The 16,630-nt window shown below is 37.7% G+C and overlaps 1 protein-coding gene across 26 annotated transcripts in view; it reads right to left on the bottom strand.

Moving 5' to 3' along the window:
* Positions 1-16,630, bottom strand: part of ABI3BP (ABI family member 3 binding protein) — a 238,687-nt gene that overhangs the window by 79,479 nt on the left and 142,578 nt on the right. For 12 of the 26 annotated variants that reach the window (XM_073231729.1, XM_073231731.1, XM_073231736.1 and 9 more), the window contains 14 exons: positions 14,871-14,951; positions 14,108-14,155; positions 13,035-13,097; positions 12,845-12,919; positions 12,112-12,159; positions 10,577-10,633; positions 9,637-9,726; positions 8,259-8,291; positions 7,410-7,496; positions 6,231-6,290; positions 5,302-5,385; positions 4,035-4,070; positions 1,785-1,844; positions 881-964 (listed from right to left, as the gene is read on the bottom strand). The exons of 1 other annotated variant lie outside the window; for it this stretch is intronic. In XM_073231729.1, coding sequence (XP_073087830.1) covers positions 881-964; positions 1,785-1,844; positions 4,035-4,070; positions 5,302-5,385; positions 6,231-6,290; positions 7,410-7,496; positions 8,259-8,291; positions 9,637-9,726; positions 10,577-10,633; positions 12,112-12,159; positions 12,845-12,919; positions 13,035-13,097; positions 14,108-14,155; positions 14,871-14,951 — 906 coding nt within the window. The remainder of the gene's footprint in view (positions 1-880; positions 965-1,784; positions 1,845-4,034; positions 4,071-5,301; positions 5,386-6,230; positions 6,291-7,409; positions 7,497-8,258; positions 8,292-9,636; positions 9,727-10,576; positions 10,634-12,111; positions 12,160-12,844; positions 12,920-13,034; positions 13,098-14,107; positions 14,156-14,870; positions 14,952-16,630) is intronic. 13 more of the 26 variants (XM_036998592.2, XM_073231733.1, XM_073231740.1 and 10 more) reach the window with 11 other exon arrangements.

Below are 16,630 nucleotides of genomic sequence, written 5' to 3'. Positions count from 1 at the left end.
TTAATCACTGAGGTGGACTATGTTGATCTTGCCAAAAGCTCATCTATGAAAAGAATCTGAGACCTCTATCCAAACCATGGTGCACAAAACAGCAGGATAAAGATGGTCACTATAATACTCAGTAGGGCATTTGTCTGGCCTAAGCCCCGAAAAACTAGAAATCAAAGAGAGTTAATATCTTTTTAAGCTCTTGAATGAGGTCCTCAAAATCTTCTTTCAGTTGGTTGGATGGACCCTTCTAAATTCAGAAGCATTAGCCACCATGTCTGACCATCTAGAAACAGGAAAGTCTGTTCCAGGCAGACTGGACTGTTTTCCTAGCTGACCCCCCTAGCCCCCACCCCACATGTCCAGTTCTTCTGCCTTATTCACTTTTCTTTCCATTCATTCAAACCTGTAGTGGGCCCAAGGTCCAAGACCAGTCCACACTAAACTCTTCTTTTGCAAGATCAATGTTTAATGTTTGTATCACGCAAACATGTACTCAATTCTATAGTTTTAGAAATACAGTATGTCCCCTACAGCTGGCATATCACCACAACTGCCAATCTTGGTCCAGGAGTACCCAAGGGGCTTAAATCTGTTTTACTTGAACTGGATCTGCAAAAGAAGTTTCATCTTTAAGATTTGAATGGAATTTGGTAGTAAGAAATACACTAGAATGCACATCAAAGAAGACTGTCACAGAGAAAGACTAAGGTATTTTGGCACCAACTGTATTTCACCAGCCCTATTTTCCGTGACATCTGGGTGGAGGAGATATGACCGATGCCACCTCATGGTCTCACTCTTAGAGAGAATAAGAGCCTGGCACTGCTTTGGGTCTCCACTGGGACAGGCTATGAGGGCTCATCCTGAAACCAAGGAACTACACATTTACCCGGTTTGCTGGGAGGTACTTGAGGTCTCCGTGTGGTTTTAGGTCTGGGACGGGGACGACGGGGTCTTTGTGATGTTTTGGTGGCTGGAGAAAGAAAAGCCCAGTGTCATTCTAGGTCTTACAGCTCTCGGTACTTTGGAGAGGTTTTTCCAAAACTTCTTATATTTCTAAAGTTGAGGAAATTGTCTGTAATTTACATTTTCCACTCCTTTTTTGACAATGTGTCTTCTTTCCATCATTGAGAGTACTTTGGGGGCAAACTCATGTATATAATTGAGTTAGTCAGTCAAGAAGATTAGCTCTTACAATTGGGTAGTCATAGAGAGGTCCTCACTGGAGAGAAAATGATTGTGAATGACTGCTCAGCTCTGGTGCAAGGGAAGGGGGAGGTCAGGGTCACACTAGGGAAGAGGCTTGTAACCTAAAATTTCAGATCTGGGTTTTCCTATTGTTAAATCCATAATAAAACACATCATTACTTAGAGCACCAACAAAGAAACAAACATACCATGCAAACAGTTTTTAAAAAAATCTAGAAACAAATGTGCAAAGGAGCATAGGGATAGCTGTTATTGTGATTGGCTTAGACAGGAAATAGACCCCAATTTGCTTTAAACTCAGCTTTAACAGAGAACATGGTTCAGTGAAGCATGAGATAATGTGACAATTTCAGTGTGACACACAGCAGGTAAATGTTTTGACCTAAGCTCATGCCTGCTCTCGTAAAAACAACAGAAAACTTGTTTTTAAGAGGCTTCAGTATTTTTCAGATCAAGGAAGTGACTGAATGACAACAGAGGATGACAGTGACCATCTTATGAAGGAAGAAAAGCCAGACGAGGGAGACTGAATGGACTGCACAATGAGCCGTGAAAGCACTCAGCGAATCACACTGGGTCATTACCTAATGTTGTCCCAAAGGTCTCAGTTCTAAGAGTGATGGGTTCGCGGTCTGTAACAGGAACTGAAGTAATAAAATAAACAGGAGATATTTTAATGTATGAAGAGCTAAAACAGTCACTTCAAAATGAATCTCGCCAGTGAAACATTGCCTCTAGAATATTTTTTCTGACTTTGTAGATGAAGGGTGCTGTGGAGTGAATTGTGTCTCCCACAGTTCATATGGTAAAGTCCTAACTGACAATGGACTATACTGAGAGATAAGGCCTTTAAAGGGGCAATTAAGGAAACAAGGTCATAAGAATGGGGTCCTAATCCAAAAGGACTGATGTCCTTATAAGAAGGGGGAGAGAAACAAGAGACCCTCATTCACAGAGGAAGGGCCATGTGAAAACACAGCAAGATGGTGGCCATCTGCAAGCCAAGGAGTCAGGCCTGCTTATACTTTGATCTTAGACTTCCAGCCTTCAGAGCATGAGAAATAGATTTCTACTGTTAAAGCCACTGAGCCTGTGGTATTTTTTTATGGCAGCCCTAGCAAAGTAATGCGAAGGGAAACCAGTTATTTTGCCCAGACTTGGCTAACCTCCAGTTAGGGGCTTTTTCGCCTCATGAGACGGGCATTACTTTTGGTCTCTGTTTAGCACCGCAGTTCCTCTAATTAGTGCCCGACTATCTGAATCTAACATGGTTAACTTTAGGTTACTTGTAGGTATTTACTTAAGCATTTCTAGCCATCTTCAAAAAGCACGTGAAAAACTCCCTTGCACTTTTATGGCTGCTAAATGAAGAACACATGTATGTTTATCAAATTATGGTTATAGAAAAGTTCCTCAATATCCAAGTGTCCATTACACAAATAACCAAAAAAGGCTAGGGTGATCTTGAGGAGAACTCAGCTTCAGAAAGATCTGGTGACTTCCTTCCAAACAAAGGCACTCAAGGGGACTGGTTAAGGGGCAGTTACTCTATGGTGTCCAGTAAGGCACACGCCCCCTCAGTACAAGGAACTATCCGGTATGAAAAGAGATTTTTGATGCTTGTAAGAAAAACATCAGACTCCTGAGTAAGACATTCAAGCCCTCCTTCAACTTCCCATGATGTCATCCAAATGCAGAATCATCAGCAAAATCTCCCTGACTGACACTTAGAAGACACAGGATCTCTGCCCCCTCTGGTTGGCTCTACACATGTTCCATTTTTAGGTCTTTGTTGGCTCTCATGCCTCTGCTTTGGCAAATTCTGATGTGATGTCAAAGCCCAAACTCTTCTACTGTTTTACTGAGGCCCAAATTTATTTTTTACTTCTTTGAGACTTTCCATAATGTGTCTAGTACTTGATGTTTATGTACCCAGGAAAAGTCTTGAATTTGTAAAACACTCTGCCTTATTTTCATTTTGTAGGCTTTATCTGCAGGAGAATTTTTTTATGTTCAAGTAACCTACAGAATGAGAAGTAAAATATTTCGCCACCAACTACCCACAGTTACAGGGAAAATTATGTCTCTTTCAGGTATGAACTCACCGCCAACCCTGAAGGAGAAGGACTCTTTATGACTCCCTCCCTAGGGAGCATGTGGGTTGCATTTCCAACTGACAACAGGCTCCTGAAACCAAGCCCCCGAGTTTATCTGGTATAGTATCAGGTACATCTGGACTTGGAGTGGTTTTAAGTTTGTGTTGTGAATGTCCATTGGGATTTTCTTTTTTGGAGATGGAAAAGGTAATATTTAGTTACTTTAAAGTTTATGGTTCTGCAGATTATAGGGTTTTAAAAAATTCTTTCAGTTTCCTGAAGCTTAATAGGTTTTCTTGTGTTTCAGGAGGTTGAGTCAGATGTATCCTACAGATAAGGCTTACTATTTAAACTTACTGGCCTTGATCACATTATCTGTTAACCAATTCACTGAAAATATATTACCCAAATGTGAACAAAATAGCAAAAAGCAGGCAGATAAAATAGATGTACACAGGATAAAGAAAGTATAAAGAAACTACCCTGTTAGAGCCTGGGTAGCATAGATTAGGATCAAGTACTCTCATGATGAAATTTGCCTTAACAGAGAATTCTGATTAAGCCAAAAGTTAAGGTGGCATGAAAATATGTTTAAGTAAGTTACAGAGCCAGAAGATATCCCAAATCAGATTCAGGTGGTAACCTGTTTTATGCATGTTCAACTCATAAGGTGCAGAGAGGAGTGAGTTTGACAAGAAGCAGGAAAAGGTCTTGCTGAAGCTCAGAAAGTGGCATTACCAAATGTTGTCCCTGGAGCTTCTTTTATAGGAGTGACTGGTTGAAGGATTGAGGCAGGAACGAACCGAAAATAATTTAAAAAACAATGAAATGTTAAACATGTATACAATCTCACAACATCCACTTCAAAAAGAGTTGTGACAGAGAAATGAAGTGCATAGAGTACAAAGTGAACACTTAACCTTCTGAGCTGAGAGACTTGGCATCTCTGCACTTGGGTACCATTTATCACAGGCGAGACTGTCTTTGCATTCAGGCAACTATTCCTGTGAAGGTCCCATGAAATTTCTCACTCTTTGATGATACTAGTCTAAATAGTGTACCAACGTAGGCCATACCCATCTTGATGAGAACTCATCTTTGGAAAGAGACCATGAGCTTTCTCCAACAAGGATACTTAAGAGAGAATGGTAAGGGGCAGCCGTTCAGTGTGAGCTACAACAGGGTATCCCTCTGTCCAATGCCCAGGGAAGCCATCCATCTATGAGACTGAAGATTTTCACATGAAACTCAGCTCCTAAGTTTCACATTCAAAATTCTTTTTGAAATGGTCCTTTGGGCCCATTTAGCTTCAGTCACCCCAGTGAAATGCTCTGATTGACCCTTAGAAACCTGAAAGCCTCCATCCATCTGATAAGCCTCTGCCTCCTCTCACTGGCCTCCACATGCCCTGCTTTTCTGTACCCCTCCATCCTGCTTACTCCAGGCATCCAAGCTTATAGTGGTTTTGATGCTCAAGTCCTTCTTAACTACTCTGGCTCACCCTCATAGTTTCTTTAAACCAAGGCTTGATAAACCATGACTCATAGGCCAAATCTTGCCATGACTTGTTTTCATACAGCCCATAAGAGGTAAGAGAGGTTTTTCCATATTTAAGTGGTTGTAAAAGCAAAAAACTCTTTAGAGTAAATGCTTGTCAACTCCTGCCCTTAATTCTTACTATGACTTATACCACATTTATGGCTATCAAGAAATAATTTCCTATTTGCCCAAACATATATTCATTCTACAGTGTTTCAGTTCACTGTACACGTATAATACTTAATGAATAGAACTGAATGACAAGTCAATTAACTAGACCTTTAGAGAGAAGATTCTGGTTCACAAAGGACAGGGAATTTGGCCACCAGCTAAGACTCCTCTCCAACAGTGGTGTCACTGCCTTCTCTGCAGTGGAAGCAGCTGCTGACCCCGCCTTGCCCATCACTTTCTCTAGATCCCTTTAGATGGGCTGCCAGACTTCCTTGACCAAGAGTTACACATTTACCCAGTTCTGTTTGAGGTGCTTCAGGGCGTGGTGTGGTTTTAGGTTTGGGACGTGGACGACGAGGTCGTTGAGGCACTTTGGGAGCTAAAGGAAGAAAACCTCAGGTTAATAGAGTTTTTAATTCTAGAAGCTCTGGGTAGAATTATCCTTGCTATAATTTCTTGAGTTTCAGGAAATTTTTCTTTTCAGTTTGAAGTATTTGCTCCTATTTTGATAACTGCATCTTTATATCATTTATATTACTCTGAAAAGCAAAAACCACACAAACATACGAGTTGCTATATCAAGGAGATCCTCACAGGGATTTCTGAATGAAAAAAGCTCCAAAACCTTATTGAGTTATCGTGGTGGTTGGGTGGGGGGGAAGATATAGAGTGATGTTATGCTTATCATTGACAAACCATGACTCATAGGCCAAATCTTGCCATGATGATGATTATTATTTAAATTTACTAGCCCTGGGTGTATTTTCTATTTCACTCCTTAGTGAAAAAAGACATCATTACCTAAAATGGCAAAACAAAAACAAAATCATGCACATAGTAAAAATGTAGGAATTTAGATCTGCACAAGAACTATGTCACACGATAATAGCTGTGCCAATGTACTCAGCTTAGATCAAGGATAGACACTCCCATCCCCAACCACCATTGATTATGTTTGAAACTCAGACATATGAATATAATTAGAGGGTTACATGGATGTGAGATGCCACAAATTCAAATGCATTACATTGCAGATATGTATACTAAGTTTACTCACCTCTCTTAAAAAAAATGAGTTGTTTCAATACTCTTCAATACATTAAGAGGCAAATAAATGACAGTAGAGAATGACATACAAGTCTTGTGAAGCAGGAGAAGCTGGGTTATGATGGTGATGGAAATGAGCAGGGAAAGCAGATGCTGACAGACACAATGTGTCATTACCTAGTGTTGTTCCTGGAGCCTCGGTTCTAAGAGTAACTGGTTCAAAGATTGTGGCAGGAACTGATCAAAAGTAATAAAAGAAACCAAGGAGATTTTGTGAATGCATGAAATATCAGAAAATTAATCTTACCAGTACAAATACATGCTTCTAAGGCTTCTAATGCACAGGGAGTGCAGGGAGGGAAAAAAATGGTTTATACAAAGTCTTAGCACCAAGAGGCAGGAGCTATGGGGGTGGGGAATAGAGGGTCACCCTAAGTTCTGTCCACATCACATACAACAGATAGCCAAAAGGAAACTGAGACTGTTCACTGAGACTAAGTAGTGGAAACAGACCTTAATGACATTTAATATAATAAAGTAAGTAATAACCTCTCAGTGTGTGGTATTATATTACACTAGGCATCTTCAGTTCTAAGAACAGAAAAAGTATGGTCCTGTGCAGAAGGATTACTGAAGGCTACTGGATCAAATTAAGCTCTGCAGTAGACATCCCAGGTCCCCTGTAATTCATCCTATGGGTCCATTCAACAGGAAACATCCACAACTCACCCTCTTTCTGGGATGCCAACTTTAACACACTCCCTGCTTGCTAGCCTTTGTTCCTTCATCCCTTTACTTATCCTGATTTCTTCCTAATTATCCTGGATCTTTACCTGCTCCAAATATTTACCAGACTCCTAACATATAACATTCATACCACTTGAGAAATTATACATACACACATAGACATTTGTATAAACATACTGCCTTCTGTTATTTTCTATCTTTTATGACAGATCAGCTTTTGTTTATAGCTATAGCACAAACTGAGTGGTAAATGAAAGCTACTTATATTTTCTGTGTATCTCACAGCTGCTAATACATTTATGGGGATTTAGAAGGGATTAATGAAAGTAGCTGACTTGAACTGGTTATGTTGGCTCATAGTAAAAATGCACATAGTAAAAATCTTTACTTTAAGACGTGAATGGAATCAAATAGTAAGAAGTAAGCCCTGATGGAGCAGGGTCCCATGCAGAAGGCACAAGGTACTCAGATACCTCATGTTCTCCTCACTAACTAGAAGCTTTTACTCTTAAGAGGTATGTGGGATGGGAACTGATTGTGTACGTAGTATTTAGGGTCCCAACTGGAAAATACTGCTTGGATTCCTTAAATTAGAAAGCACATATTTACCCAGTTTGATCTGAGGTACTTCTGGATGGGGTGTGGGTTTAGGTTTGGGACGTGGACGACGGGGTCTCTTTGTTGGTTTTTTTGGAGCTAAAGAAAGAAATATTTAGGATTAATATAGTATTGATGGCTCCACAAACTCTGAATAGGAGGATATGACATGGCTCCAGGCTTTCTAGAATTTGTCCAGAGTTCCTCTGAGTGGAGGGAACTTTGTTACATTGGTTTGAATTTTTGTGAGGTAATATTAATAGGCTTTCTTTTATAATTCAGAGTTCTTCAGAGATTAAAAACTATATGAACAGTTATGTTTAAAATTAAAGATGAAGAACTATTATTCTTGAAATATCCTGAATCCAAAACTGGTTACAAATCACTGCTAAACTGTGATGGTTTGAGAGAAGTTCAAACCACCCATAGTATTCACTTATAATTTAAATTGATTAGGCTTGAGCATATCTTCCACTTGGTAATTTCACTGAAACACCAACAAACTAGAAAAAAAAGGTAGTGTAGAACTTGAAATATAGAAAGTAAGATCTGAAAGGAGCTTAACTGTATCATAACTGATACTGTATTGGCAGTCTAAATAAGAGATATATGGAGAATGATATTTGGACCTCAGCTCTAACAAACAGTAATGTTTAGATAGAGATTGACTGACATGGTGCAATTTCAAGCTGAGAGCTGCCTTGAATTAAATCCATATGCATTTGTTAGAAAGAAAGCCTTTTATATGGTAAAATGAATACTGTAATAGGATGACAACAAATTACATCATCCACATGGCACCACAGGTAAGTGACAATGAATAAGAAAAAGCACTTGCTGAATGACAAGAAGCATCATTACCTAGAGATGTTCCAGGAGTAACAGGTGTAAAGTCTGCAGCAAGAAATGATCAAACGCAATTAAAAAAATGTTTTTATGAGAACAGTCACCAAACTTTCTTAGAAATGAATTTTACCAGTGGAGCATTGGTTCTGTAGCCAAAAAGGAAAACTCTTAAATTTCTGAGGTGAAGGTATGAAACTATATGGGTAAATCCTTAATATCTCCACATGGCTAGCTATGTTTTGCTTGTTTTTATATTATCTGATAATAAAATAGAAAACCCTATTTGGAAAAATCTTTAGGCATCTAATTATTATGTAAGGCATCTAATAACAATAAATATGAGAAAAGAATGTAAAATATAATTTATAACACTATATATATTAGACAATAAAGCCCTGTGTCATGAGAAATGCAGTAAGTGATATATTTGAGCAGATACTATAATGAATACCCAAAATAGACAATACTCTTTTTTGTTCAGAGTCCACTTTGGAAAAAGAACAAGACCTCTTTTCAAACAAAGGCATAGATAAACGAGATACAGAGTGTCATTCACTGTGAATGACTTGAGGGCATCTCTCAGTTATCAGGAGAGAAGATGCCTGCCTCTGGGAGGGTAGAGTACACTGTGGCCAGTTGGCTCAAACCCAGTCATTGAAGTCAGGTGCTCTTCACGGGCCATTCTATAAGTAGCATCACTGACCAAAATTTTTGAGTGCCAGCTGAGTGAACGTTGTCTTCCTCTTTTTTCATAATCAAGCCTCACTTCTAATTCTTATACCTCCGTTGTTACCCACACATACAGCCCTTTCCTCCTGTTGATGCTATTCCTGCCCATCCTTCCAACACACCTACAAACTGTACCAATATCAAGGTCCACGTTACACTTATCAGCCTGTGGATCTTTCATGTCTTTAAGAATCAACTATGTGCCTAACAAGTGGTAAAACTCAATAAATAAATATGTTGCTTTTGCCTGTATTCTTTTTTATCTATTTGTGAACAGTTTCATACAGGCATAGCTTCCTTTTCCAACTAAGTCATTTGTTATTTCTAAACTATAACTTAAGGATGCTAATGTGCCACTTAGTAAGATGTGGGCACTTAATGTGTGACTGATTGAACTAAATATGCTAATTAGATACTTAACTAGGTAAATTTTGCTGACCCAGAATCAAAGAGAAAAACGTAACCAAGTAGTCGGAGAAGCAAATCAAATACAGAGGTACAAGGAGATACCAAGCAGTGTGAGGAAGTCATGGGTATCGACTGGAGCACTTGTGACTGGAATTTCACCTTTTAGGGTCACAGAGGTTATGAGGTGACCAGTTAAACTGCCACCGCAGTACCACCTCTGACAGGGTCCACAGGCACCAGGACCTGTGGTATTTACCTATTTTGGTCTGAGGGGCCTCTGGGCTCGGCGTGGTTTTATGTTTGGGACGTGGACGGCGTGGTCTTGTTCGTTGTGGTGATTTTGGAGCTGAAGAAAGGAAACTGGTTAATGTCATCTTATGACTCTAGAAACTCAAGAAAAGATTATACATGGCTCTAGGTTTTCAAAAATTGTGCTAGTTTTTCTTGAGTTGAGAAATTTGTGTCTTAGTTTGGGATTTTCTTTGCTGTCTATTAGCATAAAAATTTTGGGGGTATCTATTGATAGTTCTTTTGAGAAAAAATAGATAACACTATTTTAATAGTCTGAAAACTTGATTATTGTGGCTGGTGTCAGATTTTCAAAGAGAATCCTGACTCCAGAGAATTCAGAAGCACAGCATCTTCAATCACATTAGAGAGGGACCCAGGACCACCTGCTCTTGGGAGATTGTCTTAGAAATTACTTGGCCTTAGGCATATCTCCCATTAAACATTATTAGAATAAGTACATTTCATTTCTTAAAATCACTGATAGACAATTAATATGTTCTGCATATCTTAAAACAACTTCCTGCTGATGCCCACACTGTAATTGACATTTATGGGGCAGATGCTTCTGATTGTATTTAAAACTCAGCTTTACTACAGAATCCTAAACAGAATCACAGCCTCCATAAATAGCCATTAATAAAATAAGGAAAAATCATAGGCATTAATAGAGCTGGATAATATGGAAGATAGATGCTCTGCACTTACTGCATGCAGGCTCATGGTCTAATCAAGGAACTTGTTTTAAACATCTTCAATACATTCAAAATGAAGAATATACTTGAGTTATAAGAAAGGATGATGAGAAAATCTTATGAAAGAGAAAACCCTTTAACCAAGACAGTAAAGGAATAGACTAGACAAGGAGTGGAAAACACACTTGCTAAAAAGACTTGAAAGGTCATTACCTAATGTTGTCCAGGGAGCCTCAGTTCTTGGAGTTACAGGTTCGTCTGTGGCCAAAACTGACCAAAAGCAATACAATAAACATTGGAGATGTAAGAAACGTAGGAAAAGGGAGGAAATTACCTGAAAATAAATCTTCTTAATCCTGTAATGTTTAAAAAACATTTCTGAACTCTGGGAAAAATAACATTTGCTCTCCAATAACTGGCTAAATGCTAGTATTCATTTATCTCAAAATAGCCATACCCTTTGTATTTTGCATCTCTATGAGGACAATGAAAAGTCTGTGTGTGTGTAATTATCTCATTCCGACTATATGCAAAACTTGGCTTCAAAAAAATCTTAGTTGTAGGATATGTATGTTTAGTTACTCTGAAAAATTATTATGAAAACTTCTATTAGTAGTTGAAAGGCTTTCACCATCACTATACATATTTGTTTTGAGGAGTGGTGGTGGTAGTGAGAAGTTTTAAAAATTTTCTAAATCAGTCTGTTTTTTGGAGATCTGTGACATGCAAAGGTTAAACTTGTGTCTTTTCTTCACAGTAAATGTGATACTTTGAGTATTTCTCTCTTTTTATTCACTTCAAATAAATAATTAGGAGATAATTATTCAAGTGAGGAACAGAGATGTTAAGAACAAAGTCTGAAAATAATAACTCAACTTTTTGTCTGGATAGTTCTGTAATTCCTATATTTCTATAATCTGAAATCATTATATTATGAAGAGGAAAGTAATTAAGATTTATAACTCCTTGGTTTTAAATTACTGTTTCTATTTTTCATTAAATCCAGAAGATTAAATGTAACATTAAAACATCCTATCACCAAAAATCCCTTATGCATTTCTATGAAGATTGCCTTTCACTGTCTGTCGAAGACATCACAGTGTAGAGGTGGCCTAAGCCGTGTCTGAGAACATTCTGAACTGGAAAACATGGCAGACAGAAGAGATGGAGAAAGCAAGGATGACAGACTGGAAACATTATTCAAAGCTGACTGCCTTCAAACAACAAAAAAAGGAGACTCCCTATTTTGTTTGGAATGTCAGAATCACAAGATGAATTTGTCAACAGAAAGGTCCAGTTGCATTTGAACTGTATGGAATCTAGGAAGGAAGGACTTTTTTTGAAAATGAGACAAATTACATATTGTCTCAAGGTCCCACCAGCTTTTTCATCACTCTCCTCCTACATCCACAAATTATACACACATAAAAACAGAGATCTCATATATCTTCTGGTTTGAAGGATGGATGGACAGAGGACCTGTGATTCCTGACAGCATCAAGTACTATAAGCATCTGACCAGCTCTGAAGGCAATCAAAGAAAAAACAACATTCAGGGGTTATAAGCTGAGCAGCAGATGTAAGAATGCCTCACAATGTTAAAAAGGTCCCTGTTGAAAACAGTGAACAATTTTTGGAAATGAATGTAAAAGGTGCTAAATGGCAGTTGTTTACCCAAGAGAACAAATAATGAGAGAGAACAGTTGGGGCAAGCTCAGAGAAATATTGACCAAGAGGGAAGATATTACCTATGGTTAGGGAGGGAGTTTCAGTCCCAAATGTAATAGGCTCAAAGACTGCATCATAAAAAATAAACAGATATAAGTAATTACAGTAAGGAAGTCAAAACTTTTAGGTACTCATTGATGCTTAATTCACAGGGTACTAAACTTAGTTTATTTTAAGTTGATATAAATGGCCTTTTTGATAGGCTGATTAATTACAAGAGATGCTCTCTTAGTAAATTAGAATTTTATACTAATTGGAAACTTACGAGAAAATTTCAATTGCAAAACAGGTGAATTTTTCAGAACCATTATATAAAATATCTTATTTGGTAGGAAATCACTTAGTTAATAGTTACTGTTTAAAATGCCAGTAAAGTATTTTAGAGAAAGCCAAAATTTGATTATGCTTCTAAAAAGAAAGAACACGAGGCTGGCCTCCCAAGTGCCACCTAGTGGTGGCTGCTCCAAAATGTTCCAGATACAGAAAAATCAGGCTTCTATTCGTTACAAGTCTAAATTCGGTAAACAAAGCCTAAAAATGCTATAAGTAAATGGAATCTGTCAGATGATCAGATGTAAAATTCCCACACACTGATTTGTTCATTCAACACATAAAACATCAGCGTGGCTACTTTGAGAATGAACAAGGCCATGGTATTTAGGTTTCTATACTTTATGTAAGAAACTGTAATACTTTCAACAACATTCCCAAAGAAAAAGCTTCTTAAACTAAAACACTGGAAATTGTGTTTACCGGATGTAGTTGGTGGCATATCTGGTTTTGCTGTGCTTTTGGGTTTAGGAAGTAATTGCTTTGGTGGTATTGAATCTGAAGAGAAAAAGGTGCTAAAATTAGTGTTATAGCAGAGTTGTGAATGTCAAGATTAATGCTACTTACACACCGTTTTCCTAGTTATAGATCAAGGCACTGAAGTAGTGATTACCAGGCTGGATTTGAGGTACAGCTGGTCTACGTGTGGTTTTAGGTCTCTTGGATGGTTTTGACGCTAAAGAAAAAGGTATTAAAATTAGCAGAATGGTCATGCCTGTGACTATCATACATAAGGACACACATGCTTGAGCAAAGAATCTATATAAATTCAGCGAATATACAACAGAACTAATTCCTGGGGCATAGGAAGGATGGGCAGGGAAAATGTGTCTATTACTACTGATTTTTTCAAAAGGCATAATCTTCAGGAAAGGCTCAAAATATGTTTTTCAGCAAAAGTAATAGGGCCTATAATAAGACCTCTTTTTTAATAGAAGTAAATTCATAAATGACAAGTATATTAGTTGTATTTCTTAACTGATAGTTTTTTCAGCATAAAAATATCAAGGTAGAAATTGCTTGATAATCCATAAACATGTTAAATTATACATCATGTTATATGGGCACTGATTTCTGGAATTTTCTAAAGTGATGCAATGACAGATTTATTGTGAATGCTGAGAAAGAATAATTAAATAATTATAATCAAACAGCATCAGGACTAAAAACAATAAAACCAGTTTAGGCCTTTTAATGTTCTCATGTTACAAAGATCATACTATTTTTGTACTGGACCCTAAACTAAAGCAGTGTTTGTGCCTCTGTTATCAAAACATATACATAAACATTCTTTAGAGAAACAGAAAAGTTGAAGAAGCCATTATTTCATGCAGCTTTTTAAAGGGAAAAGGCTTACAAGTTGAATGATTAAGTAAATAAAGTGATAATCATGGCACTGGAATAAAATGTTGCCATTTCTCCAGTCCAGGATGAGTATAGAAGTCCCTGAGAAAGATCAGCACATATGATGGAAGGACAGAGAAGAATCGAGAAGTTGTGTCCAAGACCACAGACTTTCCCTGGATAAGCACAAAGGATTCTTGTAGCAGCCTCCTATCTTCAGGCTCTTCAGACCCAGATAGGAAGCATGAGAGGAAGCGTGGAGTGGAATTGTGACAGTGGTGGGCTGCGGTCATGCCTGGGTGTGGAGTAGCAAAAGAAGTGACAATCAGGGGACAGGATTACCGACTGTGGGCACCAAGAGCTCCGGCTGCATTGTAGCAGGTTCTACAGCTATAGAAGCAAAAACCAAAAACACTAGTTATATCAAGAAGTGGTATATTGAGGAAGGAATTGTTACTCCTCAATCTTCACTTATATCTTTACTTAAACTGTGTACATTTTCTGAAAGTGATTTTTCCTCTTATTTTTTCCATTTACCCTTCTTCTCCCTATTGCTTTCCCACATCTTATCTGCCACAAATATGCATCCTGTGTAAGGCTTTTAGAGTGCCCTACTTTACTAATCCACTCAGTGGGCCATCTTACTACTGGTAACTACAATAAAAATATGAATACTTATTTAACATGTTCCTATAAAGGAAGAACACAAGGTCAGCCTCTCAAGTGCTGCCTAGTGGTGGATGCTGAAACCACTTTTTAAATATTCCAGATAGATTAAATCAGGCTTCTATTCATTACAAACCCAGATTCAGAAAACAAAGCCTAAAAATGTTTTAATAAAATGGAAGCTGTCAGACTATCAGATGTAAAACTTGCTATTTCCAACAACTATAGATAATATAAATATGTAAATTAACATATATTTATATTAACATACAAAATATATTAAATGTTTATATGTAAATATAAATATTTTATATTAAATATAAAAATCAACTATCCTGGTTCCTAAAGCCTAGCTATTTTAGGTTGTAGGTAGCTACTGTATCAAAAGTTCCTATATTCTACTTTCTCTGTTAGCTGGAACCCTGAACAATACATTTACCAGGTTTGGACTTGGGCACATCTGGCCTACGTGTGGCTTTAGGGCGGGGGCGACGACCTGGTCGTTTGGTCTTTGGTGTTGCTGAAGAAGGAAAATTAGCCAGTTAGTACAGGAGTGGTACCTCTACAAAGTGACAATCAGTACTACATGTATCTTAGAAACACATTAAAGCCCTTGCATTTACTGTGCATATGTGCCCTTCTGTTTTGCAACTTTCTATCTTTATTTACCCAGTTAAATGAAGTCTTGAATGATTTTTTCATCAAAAATATATAAATCATCACTGTTCAAGATATCTTCCTATTTTTCCATTTTCAGATGGAAAACTCAGAAGTTTGTACAAGTTACAGAAGACACTGTTCTAAAATTTTTGAAGGGGCTTGTTCAACAGGAACATGAAAAAAATTACTTTTGAGAAGCCGTTAGCATTAACAATGAACATTTATTTGTCATAAGGTTCGCAAGGAAGTTTCTCACTCAGCACTTAAAAATCTGCAAATCAACAACATGTTAAAAAAAAGCTTCAAATTCAGAAATTATTTCAGGGAAGGCAACTTTTCAAAAATGAGACATAGTTTATAAAACCATAGGATTTGAAATTTTTCTCTGGAAGAACAGAGAACACACACAAAGAGACATGACTGGGTTAATGTGAGCCTGTTAATAAAGATCCGGTCGTCAGGAAAGCAGGGAACAATCCAGCACTCACTTAATAGCTGCTTAAACATTAGGTATTTTATGTTGAAGGTTTGGTTCCTATTGTTCCAGGTCCTAAGAGTGCATGAAAAATCATCAGGAAGGAATCAAAATCAAAGGAAAAATGATGAAATCTATTTATATATGAAAAATGCTTAATTTTTCATTACTAAGTTGAGCAAATATAAATGATGAAACTTTTTTCCACACAAATTCCTTTTTTACTTCAATACATTCCTGTGTTTTTAAACAAAATCAACAAAAATGTGGTCGGTCAGGGAAGTCTGGAAAGAGAAATGGAAAAAAAAGGCACGATTCTCATCTGGAAGATGTGGATGCAATAAAGTAAGCAACAGTTGATGTTATGAGGGAAAATATGGGTCATTGGCTAAGATGGCACCAGCAGAACACATTTTTTGCTCTCTTGAAGAAAAAGAAGCTATAAAGATTGGAGTTCATTTTTCTGTTTCTCTCTTTTAATGAATTGCCTAGTTGACCCATTAGGATATTTCGATCTGGAAAGACCATAATGTTTTTCAAGAAATCTGCAACTGTTAGAGTTTTGAAAGTAAGAAAAACTTTCCAAAAGTGAAAGCACAAATATGTCTAGGGAAGCCACGGTCCTCTTCTGGAAACAGTCTGGTTGAAACAGGCTCCGGACACATGCCTCAGATAGAAGGAGGGACAATAAAGAACGGGTCAAATCAAAATCAGCATGCCTTTCCCGCCGTCTCAGGGCTTCTGCTTAGTCAGATACAGGCAGAGGGTGTGTCTTCCGGCAAAAATGGCTGAAAGAAAGATCTGAAGGACAATTACGAAATTAATTTTGTAAAAAGACAAAGCTAAGGATGAAGCTGAACACAGAGGGTGTTGAAGACAGATGATTCTTTTTCACTCACTGAACAGAACTTCATTCCTTATTGTGGACTGTGATGGTGGTAGGTAGGGTCTGAGGTTCCACCGCTGTCACAAAAGCAAGTACTACCAAAGGCAACGTTGAAAAGCACCACCGAAGCTGGGAATTAAATGTCCTTTACCATAAAAAATATTCTCTCATCAGTAAT

The sequence above is a fragment of the Manis javanica genome, chromosome 3, assembly GCF_040802235.1.
Source record: "Manis javanica isolate MJ-LG chromosome 3, MJ_LKY, whole genome shotgun sequence".
NCBI classification, from domain to species: domain Eukaryota; kingdom Metazoa; phylum Chordata; class Mammalia; order Pholidota; family Manidae; genus Manis; species Manis javanica.
The sequence above is the reverse complement of the archived record's forward strand: the minus strand, read 5'-3'. Positions and strand labels throughout refer to the sequence as shown.